Source organism: Cygnus olor, chromosome 9 (genome assembly GCF_009769625.2).
Source record: "Cygnus olor isolate bCygOlo1 chromosome 9, bCygOlo1.pri.v2, whole genome shotgun sequence".
Taxonomy (NCBI): domain Eukaryota; kingdom Metazoa; phylum Chordata; class Aves; order Anseriformes; family Anatidae; genus Cygnus; species Cygnus olor.
The window spans coordinates 21,745,346-21,757,725 of record NC_049177.1 but is presented as its reverse complement, the minus strand read 5'-3'; the positions used below and the strand labels follow the sequence as shown (position 1 = coordinate 21,757,725).

The 12,380-nt window shown below is 47.3% G+C and overlaps 1 protein-coding gene across 1 annotated transcript; it reads left to right on the top strand.

Annotated features, from left to right (window-relative positions):
- The first annotated feature begins 1,845 nt into the window (after nt 1–1,845).
- CLDN11 (claudin 11) lies at nt 1,846–12,380 on the top strand. The gene is made up of 3 exons (XM_040567074.1): nt 1,846–2,269; nt 4,773–4,937; nt 11,190–12,380. The coding sequence occupies exons 1-3, from the start codon at nt 2,044–2,046 to the stop codon at nt 11,420–11,422; spliced, it is 624 nt and encodes a 207-aa protein (XP_040423008.1). The 5' UTR covers nt 1,846–2,043; the 3' UTR covers nt 11,423–12,380.

Sequence of the window (12,380 nt, the reverse complement as noted above, 5' to 3'; positions counted from 1 at the left end):
CTCGACACAGAGTTGGTGTTTGTATGTGTAAATATAACCACTTGTGTATTTGGCATGTTCTCCGGTGCACAGCTTTTGTTGCTACTTAACTACTCCAGCAATGTTTGAGTTGTTCACACCTCTCCTTATTAGATCAGTAATGAAGAAAATAACACACGTCACCATACAAAATGCTGAGATGTATAACCATTTAAAATCAGAAATGGTAATTATACTTTATTTGCTGAAAAATATTTTTATTTACTGCTGATGGAAACTCTGCCCTACAGTGTCTCTAAGGAGTTCCCAGGTTTTGTAAAACCCACAGGATTATGTGGTTTCAAACCAGGAGATGATGCTGTGATCTATTGAACACAATCGTGCCTTCCAAGAAGTGGAACAATACTAGTTTCACTCGAGAGATGACGTTTATCTCCTGAATAACAAATGAGCAAATGTATTTTGAGGGAAAGATTAAATCCACCTAGAACCAACCCCTAGAAAATGTGGAGATGGCACTCGGACATAAATAACAGCAGTAAGCATCAAGGAAGTCAATAGCAAGACAGCAGGCAGCGTGTCTTCACAAAAATACGGTTAACCAGGCATAGAAAATGAAATGACAAGGAGTGTAGGCAATGATATAATGCAAAAGCAGCCATTAAATTTGTGTTTATTATAAAAGCTCCTCTTCAAAGGTGGTTTTCAGCCCTGTAGTACTGTTTAGGCAGTAACTACAGTGTTCAGATGAGGCTGTGATAAAACAAAGCTGTGGCCTTGTGTTCCTGAATTGTGATGCTCAGGAATGTGAAAAATAAGGCTCTGCATGGTCTTGTTCATGGTTTTTACTTTGTTTGCTATGGAACAGGAAAAATACTGTTGGATTGAGAGCAGGATATGTTTAATTCACGATTTACTAATCCTGGAGTGTGGCTTCCAATATTTCTGTTTCATTAACAGCCACGGGAATGAATCAAAGTCACTGTTCTGTATTTTTCATCTGATTTTTCCCCTGCCCGATGCAGTGCTGGAGGCACTCCGCTAGTGGTCTCCCCAGGCACGTTTTTTTTTCCGTGTAAATCCAAGCCCTCCGCAAAATCAGAAGCTGTGGTGGACGCACACTGATGAAATTTCGTTAGGGATGTGTTGGCGTCCAGTATCATAAATGTGTTTGCAAAAATACGAGTGAAAACGGGAAAATAGCATGACTGCCTGTTTCTGCAGATGCAGAATTGTCTGTGAACTTTTCCTTTTGACATTTGGAAAGGGGCTGTTCTTTCATGAAATAGGCTAAAAGCTACACCCATAATGAGTCTGAGTAAAAAACAACTTATTCTAAATGCTAGCATTTAAAAATGGAAGTAAGGTGCTGCCGAAAGCAAACTTAAGACTCTGAGAGTGTTAATTAAGACTTTTGAAACCTCAGGCACGAGAGAACGCAGAGATGGGTCTTTTATGTTTTGCAGTTACTGAAAACATCAGAAAAGAAACAGGACCGATTATGTGCATTTACTGCAGGAGTGCTGATGGCTTTGGGGAGACGATCAGTTCCATCTCTCGGGTAACTCTGTCCACCACGTTTCTTGCCTTATTTTTCCATGAAGAGACAGAAGTGTGATTGTTTGTCCTCAGCTCAAAAACACTGCTTCGATTTTTATCTCGAGCCTGAATTTTCAGCAGCCAGGCTGCTTGCACGTGAAGAAAGTAGCCTGTTTTGTCATCTGAGCACTGGCGGAGGCAATTCTGCATCCCCTGTCCGCATCCTCCTCCTCCTCCAGCTCCCTGCGATGAGCTGGCAGAAGTTGGGGCTCCCCCCTTGCTCCTCCCATGCGCTGTGGGGCTGGAGGCAGCTCTGACCCCTCCCAGGGAGGGAGCTGGGCAGAGGCAGCCCGATGTGTGTGCTCGGGGACCTCTTCCCACCAAAGCCCAGTCCCTCCCGCTCCCAGCTGGCGGCAGGTCCCAGCAGCACGCATCCTGCCCTGACCCTCAGAGCTCCGCAGCCGGCTCTGCCAAAGCTTTGCCTCTGCTCTCGGGTCCAGCTCGTGAGACCAGGGCGTCGTCGACATGGTGGCCACCTGCCTGCACCTGGCTGGATTTGTCTGCAGTTTCATAGGGTGGATCGGGGTGGTGGTGGCGACCGCCACCAACGACTGGGTGGTGACGTGCGGCTACACCATTACCACCTGCAGGAAAATGGACGAGCTGGGGTCCAAGGGGCTGTGGGCAGACTGCGTCATGGCGACAGGCCTCTATCACTGCAAGCCACTCGTGGACATCCTCATCCTGCCAGGTACGTGTCCCCATCCGTGCCCTCGTCCCTCCTGCCCCGAGGCGCTGCTCCGTGCGGTCCTGCCTTGGAGTGAAATGCTGGCGAAGCTCCTTCTACTTCACCAGCCCAGAAGATGGTCCATTAAGTATGCTAAGGAATTTGAGTGATAGCCCTTAACATGATACCCATTAAGTTCTACCTGGTTTTAATCGTGCCTAGGTATGACGTGTTATCTCTGGCTATTCAAATCCACTTAATGCTATCAATCATTGCCCTTAATAAACAGTTGCTGTTCCTTTCACATCTCATCTCCAAGTTGTATCACAAAACATATATAGTATATTGAGATCTAAGAGAGTATTTTGAGTTTCGCTTTGAGATGATGATGAACTGTTACAAATGTTAAGGATCTATTCCTTGAAATGATTTTGAGTATAATGAATCTTTTGGCATCTATTATTAATGCTGCTATGGCTTTTAATCTTCTGAAAGATTGTCATTGGTCTTGACGGTCTTGTCCTTTGGGTATGTTCTAACACAAGACAGAGCTTTTAGACAGTAAAGAGATATAACTACACTTAATTTGTCATGATACTTTCTAATCATATAGTAATTTTCATCTAGTTTACTGCAAAGCAAACATTAAGCAAGGTGTTTCATCAGTGTTAGTACATCATTTGAGCTAGCTAAACCCATCTTTGTGTGATCCTGTCCTTGTAAGTTCAGTTAATTATTTTACTTAATGATTTTATCTGTTTAAATTACTGTTAACTCTGTAGTGTTTCTTTGTTCTGCTACATTTTAGATTACACCTCACCAAGAATTTCAGAGGTGCCCCTTCCAAAGCTGACAAGGCAGAAATAACCATTCCTTGTAGCTTGTTGCATTCATTTTTCCTTATTTATTTGTTTAAACTGTTGTGAAAATAATTTCACAGCTGTTAGAAAGATTATTTCTGAAATACTCTCTGATACAATGCCTAGTCAGTATTACACAATGTTCAGCAATTTTGAATCTCTCAGACCAGCTCCTATTCTTCCTTTCTGTGCATGTATACTTATATTTTAGTAGATTTACTTCCCTTATAGCTACTATTGTTCAGCATGATACAGCACAGAATAGAGAGAAAAAGCTTGCCCAGAAGAAACAGTATTGAATGAAATTTAATAAATAAGTAAATAAGTCTTTCATCAACAGAAAGCAACGTTTCTTTTCAGCAGAAACAGATCACAAAGCAAGATTCTTCTGCTTGTAACTCATCTGAGACCCATAGCTGTCCACGAGAGAAATTCATCCTTGCTCTGCCTGCTCGCTGAATTGTATTTAGAGTCTTTCATTGACTAAGCCAAGTCCTTAAACTGGTGTGTTTGTGTGCATGTTTGATTGAGATTGATTACACAGAAACCACACTGGGCATTGCCATCTTCTTTGTTTTCTCATTTTCTGCCCTTAACCCCTCAGAGAACCTCTTTTGTTCAGTTTCCTGCTGAAAAATCAATGAAATGTTTGTTATACCTGGGCTTTGCCTTTTCAGGAAGAGTGAAATCCTCATTGCTGCTCTCTTATCCATATGTTGGTGGGATTTGCTTGAGGCCCTCATTTGTTGCTATTCTTTGAGGCATCACAAAATACCGTGTCTGCGTGTGGCAGCTTCATCTTGTTAACAGGAGGGGAAAGAGAGCCAGCACTGTCACTCTGTGGGGGCTGTCCCGAGAGCTATACATACTCAGAACTCAGTATGTTCTGACACAGTCCCTTACAGACCAGTAGAAATAGCCTGCCCTGAACAGCCCCTGTTGTCCCTCACGGCCTTGTGCTGTCTGCTGCTGCTGCAGGGGACAGGAAGGGCGCAGTGGTGACTGATGGAAGGCCAGGGGAACCCGTGATGTCCAGAGGGGCCCAGATGAATAGCTTGGCTTTGGCTGTGAGAGCTCAAATAACTCTACAAAGTGCAGTTATTTCTCTTCCTCTGTCTGTGCCGGTGGTCAGCTGGACTCCCGGTGCGTGACCCTGGTTGCTGTCCCTCCTTTTCCCCGGTCCTCAGCATCCCCTGGTGGCAGTATCTGACAGACCTGCGTGTTTCAGTGCTGGGTCTTCAGCTCTGCAGCCCTCCTCTGCCTGACTGCAGACCTCATCTGGTGGTGGAAAGCTGATCTCCGAGTCTTTAAATTCTAGTTGTTTAATCAAGGCTGAAGAGATTCAGGAAAACTCCTTCCTCCCTGTTTCCTTTGCTGTCCCTTCCCCTATTTCCCAGCTCCATGATGTCTCCACATCTTGCTGGGAAGGCTTTGTGTTTTCCGGGCAGTGCTCCTTACGCCATGGAAAATTTTGAGCATGAACACCCTGTTCATGCACTAACCACGGTACTGCGGTCTCACTGTCAATATTTATTCACACAATGGCTTGAACCTGTCTCCAATGCTCCATGCACGTGTTCTGAGCTCATCAGGCAGGAACCTTCTCCCAAAGTTTTCTTCCTTTTGAGCAGAATAATCAAAATCCCATTTCCTTGCCTCACCAACAGGGTACGTCCAAGCGTGTCGAGCACTGATGATTGCCGCCTCCGTCCTGGGCCTTCCTGCTATCTTCCTGCTGATAACGGTCTTGCCCTGCATCCGCATGGGCCACGAGCCCGGAGCCGCCAAGTACCGCCGCTCCCAGCTGGGAGGAATCCTCATCATCCTCCTGGGTAAGGCGCGCGTGGTGCTGCGTGGTGCCACCTCCAAGCCTCCAAGCGGGCCGGGTTAGGCCAGGCTGGGCCTCAAGTGCTCCGACCAAAGGCATGAGCAAGGGGAGCACCGGGCAAAGTTAGCTGAGCCTTGTGGGAGGAGAAGCCCACGAGTCAGGGGGTGTTTTTCTGTGGGGACATCATAGGGGAGAGCACGGAGGTGTCCCCCTGCCTCCTGCCAGCCTTGCCCCCGACCTCCGAGTTCCCCAGGGAATTTCTTCCCGTCCTCGGGGCCCGTGGAGGACATTGTTTTGAGCAGCTCAGACTGTGGAGCTCATTGTCCTCCACGCAACACCTGCATGTTCTTGAGGCCTCGTCATCTCAGCAACAGGCTGCGGTGCCTTGTTTTTACCCGTTTGTTTGGCAGAGGAGGAGGGGAGAGGGAAAGTGGCCTCTTTGTGCGGCTCTGCCGCTCGCTGGCAGCCAGCGCTGACATCATCCTCGTCTTTTCTTCTTCTTCTCCGTATTTTTTTCAAGTGGGCACCACATATAGCTGCCATGAAAGAGGTATTCGGTGCTGCAGCTTGGGGAGCTGCTGCCTGCATGTACCCAGCTGGGGAAGAGCCCATGAGGCAGGCAGTGGTGGGAAGCATTTAGGACGAGTCAGTATGTCTGAAACCTAAGGGAAAGCACAGTGAGAGTGAAACCAATGTGCCATTTCACTTGCCACAGTTGGAAATCCTACCACCAGCTCGACAGGGCCTGTTCAGGACATCCCGGTCAGGAGCAGCCATGCAGGAGAGCTGTGGGAACATGGCCCTGATCGTCGGCCTGAAACGTTGAGTCACAGATTTGGTCTTGGCAGAGAAATAAAGTGTTTTTTCTTGTTGTGGATGAAATTTTAGAGATGGAGGAGTCTGCTCTGCCTGATATCTTAGTCCTGGGAAGTGGGGGAGTGCCAGCAGAGCCGCATTTTGTAGCAGACAACTGTGAATTTTTGGTTTCGGTCAAGGAGAACTGTGCTGTAGATCAGTCCCATTTAGCATGGCTGCAGATGTGGAGCTGAGAGCATTGCCCCAAAATCTGCTTTGCTGAAGGGCAGCAACAGGGTTACAGCAGAAGGGCAACAGGTTTACAGGACCAGCAGATGTGGCAAACAAATTGCTGTGCCAATGTTGAGTTATACAGGAACAAGTGGTGGTGGACCAGGGGTTTTGGGATCTGGTGTGCCACCTCCTGCCCTGCTCCTGCTGTGGTGTAATGCCGGTGGGGAGAACAGATGTAAGAGCATGAAGGAGAGGAGCTGCAGTGCCCCACAAGCTGGAGGAGCAGAAGTGAGGCCACCAGCACGCCGGGCTCAGCCGCACGGCTCCTCTCCGCCTCAGAACGGGCTTTCCCACTAAGCAGATCCTGTGAGAATGGCAAGTGGGTATTTACAGAAACCCTGGCAGACAGATGCCCTTTGAGTCAGATTTGGTCTTCTCACTGTTTTCACCCCTGTGAGTTGTGGAGCATCTGCAGCAGAAGGGATTTGCTCACACCACTGATGTCCTGCATGAGCTGGGCAGGGGCAGCCCCAGGTCCTGGAAGCTGGGCACCACACCACCCTAACTGCACCACCCAAAGGTGTTTTAGTCACAGTTACAATAATGCTCTTTTTGTCAGATTACAGATAAAGAATTAACGTGTTCCTTTTGCTCTTAAACTTTTCAAAAAATATAACCAGCCCGAACCCATATTTATTTTTACAAACACTTTTATTTTTTTTCCAGTCTGATTAGCAAGACAGTGTCTTTGGAAGGAGAGTAGTGTACCGAACTCGGGGGACTTTGACATTATTTAAGCTGATTAATGATCTGTTGTTTGAAAAACGAGGTGTTACCATTCCAGAGCATTTAATAAGTATGAGTATCAGGCCTCAAAACGCATAATACTGACTTAAAAGTCACTAAGTCCTAGACTGTTCTTATTTATCCTCTGGCCACTGAACCCTCACTTGTGGTTTTCAGTGTTTGCTCTCTAACCTGAAGGGCTCCATCCTTCTCCTCGAAGTCAAACCCAGCTCCCAGAGATCTGGCTAAAAGAAATCAAATCCAAAAACACTCACAAACACAGCAGATATATTGAGAGTGGGGATGTGATCGTGGAAGTTGGCCCCATGGTAAAACACCGCTTGTTGCTCAGGGAGGGGATGGCAGTTTATCACTGTAACCATTAAAAAGGAAAGAAGGGGTTGAAACACAGTGTGGAACCAAAAAAAAAAAAAAAAGTTGAAAACTTGCCAGGAAAACAATGGGCTCAGATATTCCATTGATTTTTCTGTCCACTGATAATAGCAGGCTGCAGAGTGCAACATGTGTGCACACCCTCCTATCCTGCCTGCTGATGTATTTATGTCTTTGCTTGATCCTATCTGACCAAGAGAATTGATTTATTGCTGAAAACAACCATCAGCAGTGGTTTGCTCTGAGCTGGTATGAAAACATTTCATACGCTAGTGTTGATGGAAAAACCCGGGCCCATCCTGTGTTGTTGATACTAATTCAGGGGACCCCTTGCTGGTACCCAAGTGGTGATTTTCCTAGGGGAAGTGAGGGACCTGAGAGACTGAAAACCAGATGGAAAATATGTGAGTTATTGGGAATTACCACAACAAAGTGACCATATTAACTATTGTGTACTAAATAAATGATATTAATAGTTTTTTTTTTTTTTTTTTTTTTCTGGAAATGGCTTTCTCTCGGAGAACTCTACCCCAGGAAAGCCAAGGTTTGAAAGTGTTTTTTTTTTCTTTTTTTTTTTTGTCTTATGGGAAGCTTAAAAGACCTTTGTGAACCACATTATTCCCCCTAGAAGAAATCACAGAATCATAGAACCACTTAGGCTGGAAAAGGCCTTCAAGATCATCAAGTCCTACCAATAAATTGCTTTATACTGAAACACTCAAACTGTGACTTGAGCCTCAAAACGTACTGCGTTCCCAGGTGGGCAGGTGGCTCAGGTAGAAGCGAAAGCTGGCATCAGAGCAAATACGTAGACCTGCGTGTGGTCCACTGAACAACTGCTGTGCTGTGCACAGGGCTTTGCACTTTTGGAGGCCAGACCATGAACTCCAACACTCTCAGTGGATACCGTGCTGTTCTGTGATGTTATTTAGCTGGAATGACTTCATGAGATTTATTTGTACAACCACAGATATCAAGATAAAAAGACTGCCTTTAAAAGAGAAACAAAAAGTCGCATATCCATTATTTCATTCTGCAAGACCAACTGCTTTGAAAAAGAAATCTTGACTTTGAGTTGGCAACTCAGGATAATTAAATTCAGCCATGAAAGAGAAGCATTCTTTCTTCTGCAGATAACTTGTAACTTACTGTCAGGGAATTTGGCAGGGACTCACAGTCCCTTGAGCTGGGGCTGTAGTGCTCTATCCTCCCCACCTTCTGTCCATGTGTGCTTCCACCGGCTAATTAAACCATGCCTGTAACGCCCAATATTAAGAGATTCAGCTCAATGGATTGAGCAAGAGCATTGCCAAAAAGGACTCAGGCCTGCTGATGGCCCCGTGGGCTGATGGCGATGGGTGACCCCAGTAGGTAGAGGCTTTCATGAGGCTCGAGCTCCAAAAAGCAGGCGAGCTTTCCAGTATGCATGTGCCCCAACACAAGCCTCTTTTTCCAGCTAACCTAGCTGGCCTAATAAGAAGCATTTCTTCTGTTTGCAGGCCTTCTCTTATTTTCTGCTGGACTGTGTTGACAACAACAGCATTGCTATCTGTACTCATTCTCTTTTAGGGAGAGGCAGAGGCTCTCAGCATTAGCACAAAAGAGAAGTAGCAACAGCTCCTACTCAAACAGCTTCTCCTTGTAGGGAGCCTATCATAAAATGCACTGAAACATGCCCTACAATGCCTTTTGCAGTTCTTTTGGGTTCCTTGGCAAAACAGCTTTTCTTCAGTTTTTCTCTGTGATGCTAGTCCGAAATTTGTGCCCAGCACCTGAATGAAATATCGCAGTTCCAGACCATCCTTTTCACACCTCGGAGGAGGATTTACCGTGCCCAATCCACGCGGAGCAATGAAACCCAGCACTGTCTCGGGGCAATCCTCCTCCTGGCAACTGGGATCACTGGTAACTGACAGCAGCTGGTAGCCTCCAGAGGCAGAGAGGCCAAACCCACCCCTGCAGAGCCCTTGGCTGGTGTTTCAGCTTCCTAGTATTGTCAGCATTAAAATAACGTGCTTTCACATGTGGCTGATCCATATGCACAAGAGCTGCTATTGTCCAAGCGTCCCTGAGAGCTCTTCTCAGCCCAGCGCAAGTGTTTTCTTCGGTCCCGTCTCGGGGGGAGGGCTGCAAAAGATAAGGCTCTTATATTCTATGGACGTAAATATATATATATATTTACTGCTGACAGAAAAAGAAAAGATGATTGTGTCGTTTTGGACAACAAAGGCACTTTTTGTCTGGAGCCCATCAGAATGCTTTGCAGATTCTCATCTGATACATTTTTGTTTTAAAGCACTGGAGGCTCACGAGCTGGGAGCAGGACTGATCCCCACGCAGAATGGCTCTTCTCCCCTCCCTGCCTTCTCCAAAAATTCCTCCCAAAGCCACAGGGTCCTTGCTTTGAGAAGGCCCAAAATTATTGCTGGCTTTATTAGCATCCTCCAATGTTCTCCTCTTTTCCATAAGAAAATATTTTTTGTCATAATAACTGCAGCCATTGGGGATGGGTTTTCTGCTATACCGGCCAGGAGCTATGGTTTGTTCTCTGCTCTAACTAAACAATTTTATTTTTTCTCTCACCCCTTTTTTTTCCCCTCTTGCAACCTTAACTTTTTGACACCGCCCCCAGATATCTTTTAACGCAGTCAGTGGAAATCTGTACCGCTGCCACAGTCCTGTTATTGTTTTGCTCTGATTCTCTGATAGCCACAAGGATGGAGTCCTGCACAGCTTGTCCCGGAGGCAAGTAAATATTGACGGATTAATTCTTGTCAGATGTACCGGCCATAAAGGAGTATTGTTTTAAGACCTGCTCCTGTGAGCTGGTTAACACAGCCGCTCCTGTTGCACGCGGGGGCTTTGCAGGATGGAGGAAGGACCCTCGGTGAGGGCGAGGAGCGGTGTGACACGAGCAGGATGCAGGGCACTTATTTTCTCTATGCTCTGAGCACACCACGCACGGAAAGCGCTGTGCTCTCCAGCCTGGCTGTCTGCAAAGTCCTGAATTTGAACACTTCACTGTCCGGAGGGCATCTACCTCACACGCCACCTGCCCAGCAGCCTTCCTGCTTCTCATGGAAAAATCTGAGCAAAACCTGAAGTCCTCAGTCATTTTTTAACCTGCTTTGTAGACTGTGGGTTGAATACCATGTTCCCCCTGGATAAGGCTCCATTTCTATTCATTTCAACAGGTTTCTGGGAAGCCTTGCTGGGTTTGTCAGACCACTTGACAAGAGAAATTCTCCATAGGGAAGAGGAATTTGCTTTCCAGATTTCGGAGACGTTTCCTACTCCATAAAACAAGCAAACAAAAAACCAACACCCTGCACTGATGCTTCTTTTACTCCTGCCCATTTTCTACCTGTATTTTGTGAACCCTGCTCTGTCTTGCTAAGCACTGGGATATTTCGTAAATGTTTGTGGCCATTCAGTTAGAACAACTGCAGTGATGCTGATTGACATGGGCTGAAGCTGTAGCACATGAGTTCACGCAGAATTAGTGATTTAGAGGAGTTAACTCTGAGACCCACATTTTACTCTCTTATCAGTGTGTTTGGCTTTTTGTGGTCCTAAATCTGCGGCTCTCCAGAGCATCCCCTTCAGGGCTGACTTTCACTCCTCACCCTGTTCCCTTGTTCTAGGGAAGAAATCCATTTCCCGTGTAAGGTACCAGGTTGTGTCAAGCAGCAGTGGTTTTTCTTGTTTGTTGGTGTCGGGGAGAGACTGCTGTTCCCTCTCGACCTCTGCCCAGCTCAGGCCTTCCCACGCTGCCTCCTGCTCTGGGAGCACCCAAACAAAGAGCGATGCTGAGTCCCGCCGTGGGGACTGCGCAGCCCCAGGGACAGGCTTCCTCTCTGTGCTCTGGGGCCAAAATGAACTGCAGGAGGTTAAAGCCAAGCTGCACACAGTTATCAGAGCAACAGCTGCATATTGTGGGTCTGTCTCGGGACGTCAGGGGCCGACGGATGCTTTCTGGGCGCCCTTGGTGTGCCCGCAGTCAGTGTGGGTCCGGGCCTGCAGTGACTCTCCCCTCCTGTCTCCCCAGCCATGTGCGGTGTCGTTGCCACCATCTGGTTCCCCGTCTGCGCCCACCGCGAGACCACCATCATGAGCTTCGGCTACTCGCTGTACACGGGCTGGATCGGCTCTGCCCTCTGCCTCTTCGGTGGCTGCGTCATCGTCTGCTGCTCGGGGGACGCCCAGACCTTCGGCGAAAACCGCTTCTACTACGCCTCGGGCTCCAGCTCCCCGACCCACGCTAAGAGCGCCCACGTGTGAGGGTCCCCGGCACCTCCACGGCCGCTGCCGGGCGCGTTGGCTGCTGGCACTGCATGCACTGCACTCGCTTCTCCTGGCAGGCGCCGCTGCCAGGCCCCCGGGGGAAGACCTTAGAAAAGCAGCCCCACTGCCCGGTGGTTCCAAGTGTTCCCGTCCCCACCTGCGTTGTCCCAACCCTTCTCTAGAAAGGACGCCCCGGCCAGCCCAACCCCTCCCTCCTGCCTGTTTCATCCTCAGCACCTGCCCCATCTTCCGGCAGCCGGGATGGCTCGGATGGTTCAGGGCCTTCGGGTGGGGTTTAGGGGTTTTATTTTACTGCCTAGCTCACCTGGTTATAGGAGAGTTTAAAGCAACAAAACAGACACGAGAGAGACACTTCTCTGCTGTTGAGAGGCCTCCAGCAGCTCTTTGCTTTCCCCTGTTCAAGGTCACTGCTATTTGGCAAGGTTCGGGTGGGAGGGCAGGAAGGAAGGCTGCAACCCTCCAACCAGGCAAATGTTTCTCTTTCGGAAGAGTAGAGAAGTTTTTCTGTCTTTCTCTGTAAATACTTTTGTACGGATTTGATCATTTTAGTAACAGTATTTCCTGCACTCCCCCGGTCATCAGTATGAAGGAAGCAGAACCCAAAGTCCTAACCACACGGTAAATAACAGTGCCTCTGTACATAGTTTCAAATGACTTTGAGGGCTCTAATCTCTGCATTCTCATGGTGTTTTTTTTTTTTTTCCTTCTCTTTTTTTCTTTCCTTTGTACAGATCAGTTACTAAAAAGGTATTTTTACATTTTTAAAAAATCTTTGCTTTTCTCCCACAAGTTTATGTTCTGTCTTGCATCATTAAAGTAGCACGTTTTTAACTCAACATAATGCACCCGTTACAGCACAATTCTGGTGAGTACTGATGATGCCTTTGTACTTTAAGTGAAATACTGTACAATAAATAACAGAGTATCTGCAAAA

Bases quoted from the DNA above. Each gene is read 5' to 3' on its own strand.
- CLDN11 (XM_040567074.1), top strand. From the start codon at position 2,044: ATGGTGGCCACCTGCCTGCACCTGGCTGGATTTGTCTGCAGTTTCATA. The intron at 2,270-4,772 runs GTACGTGTCCCC...CCTCACCAACAG, and splicing joins GGACATCCTCATCCTGCCAG to GGTACGTCCAAGCGTGTCGA. The intron at 4,938-11,189 runs GTAAGGCGCGCG...CTGTCTCCCCAG, and splicing joins AATCCTCATCATCCTCCTGG to CCATGTGCGGTGTCGTTGCC.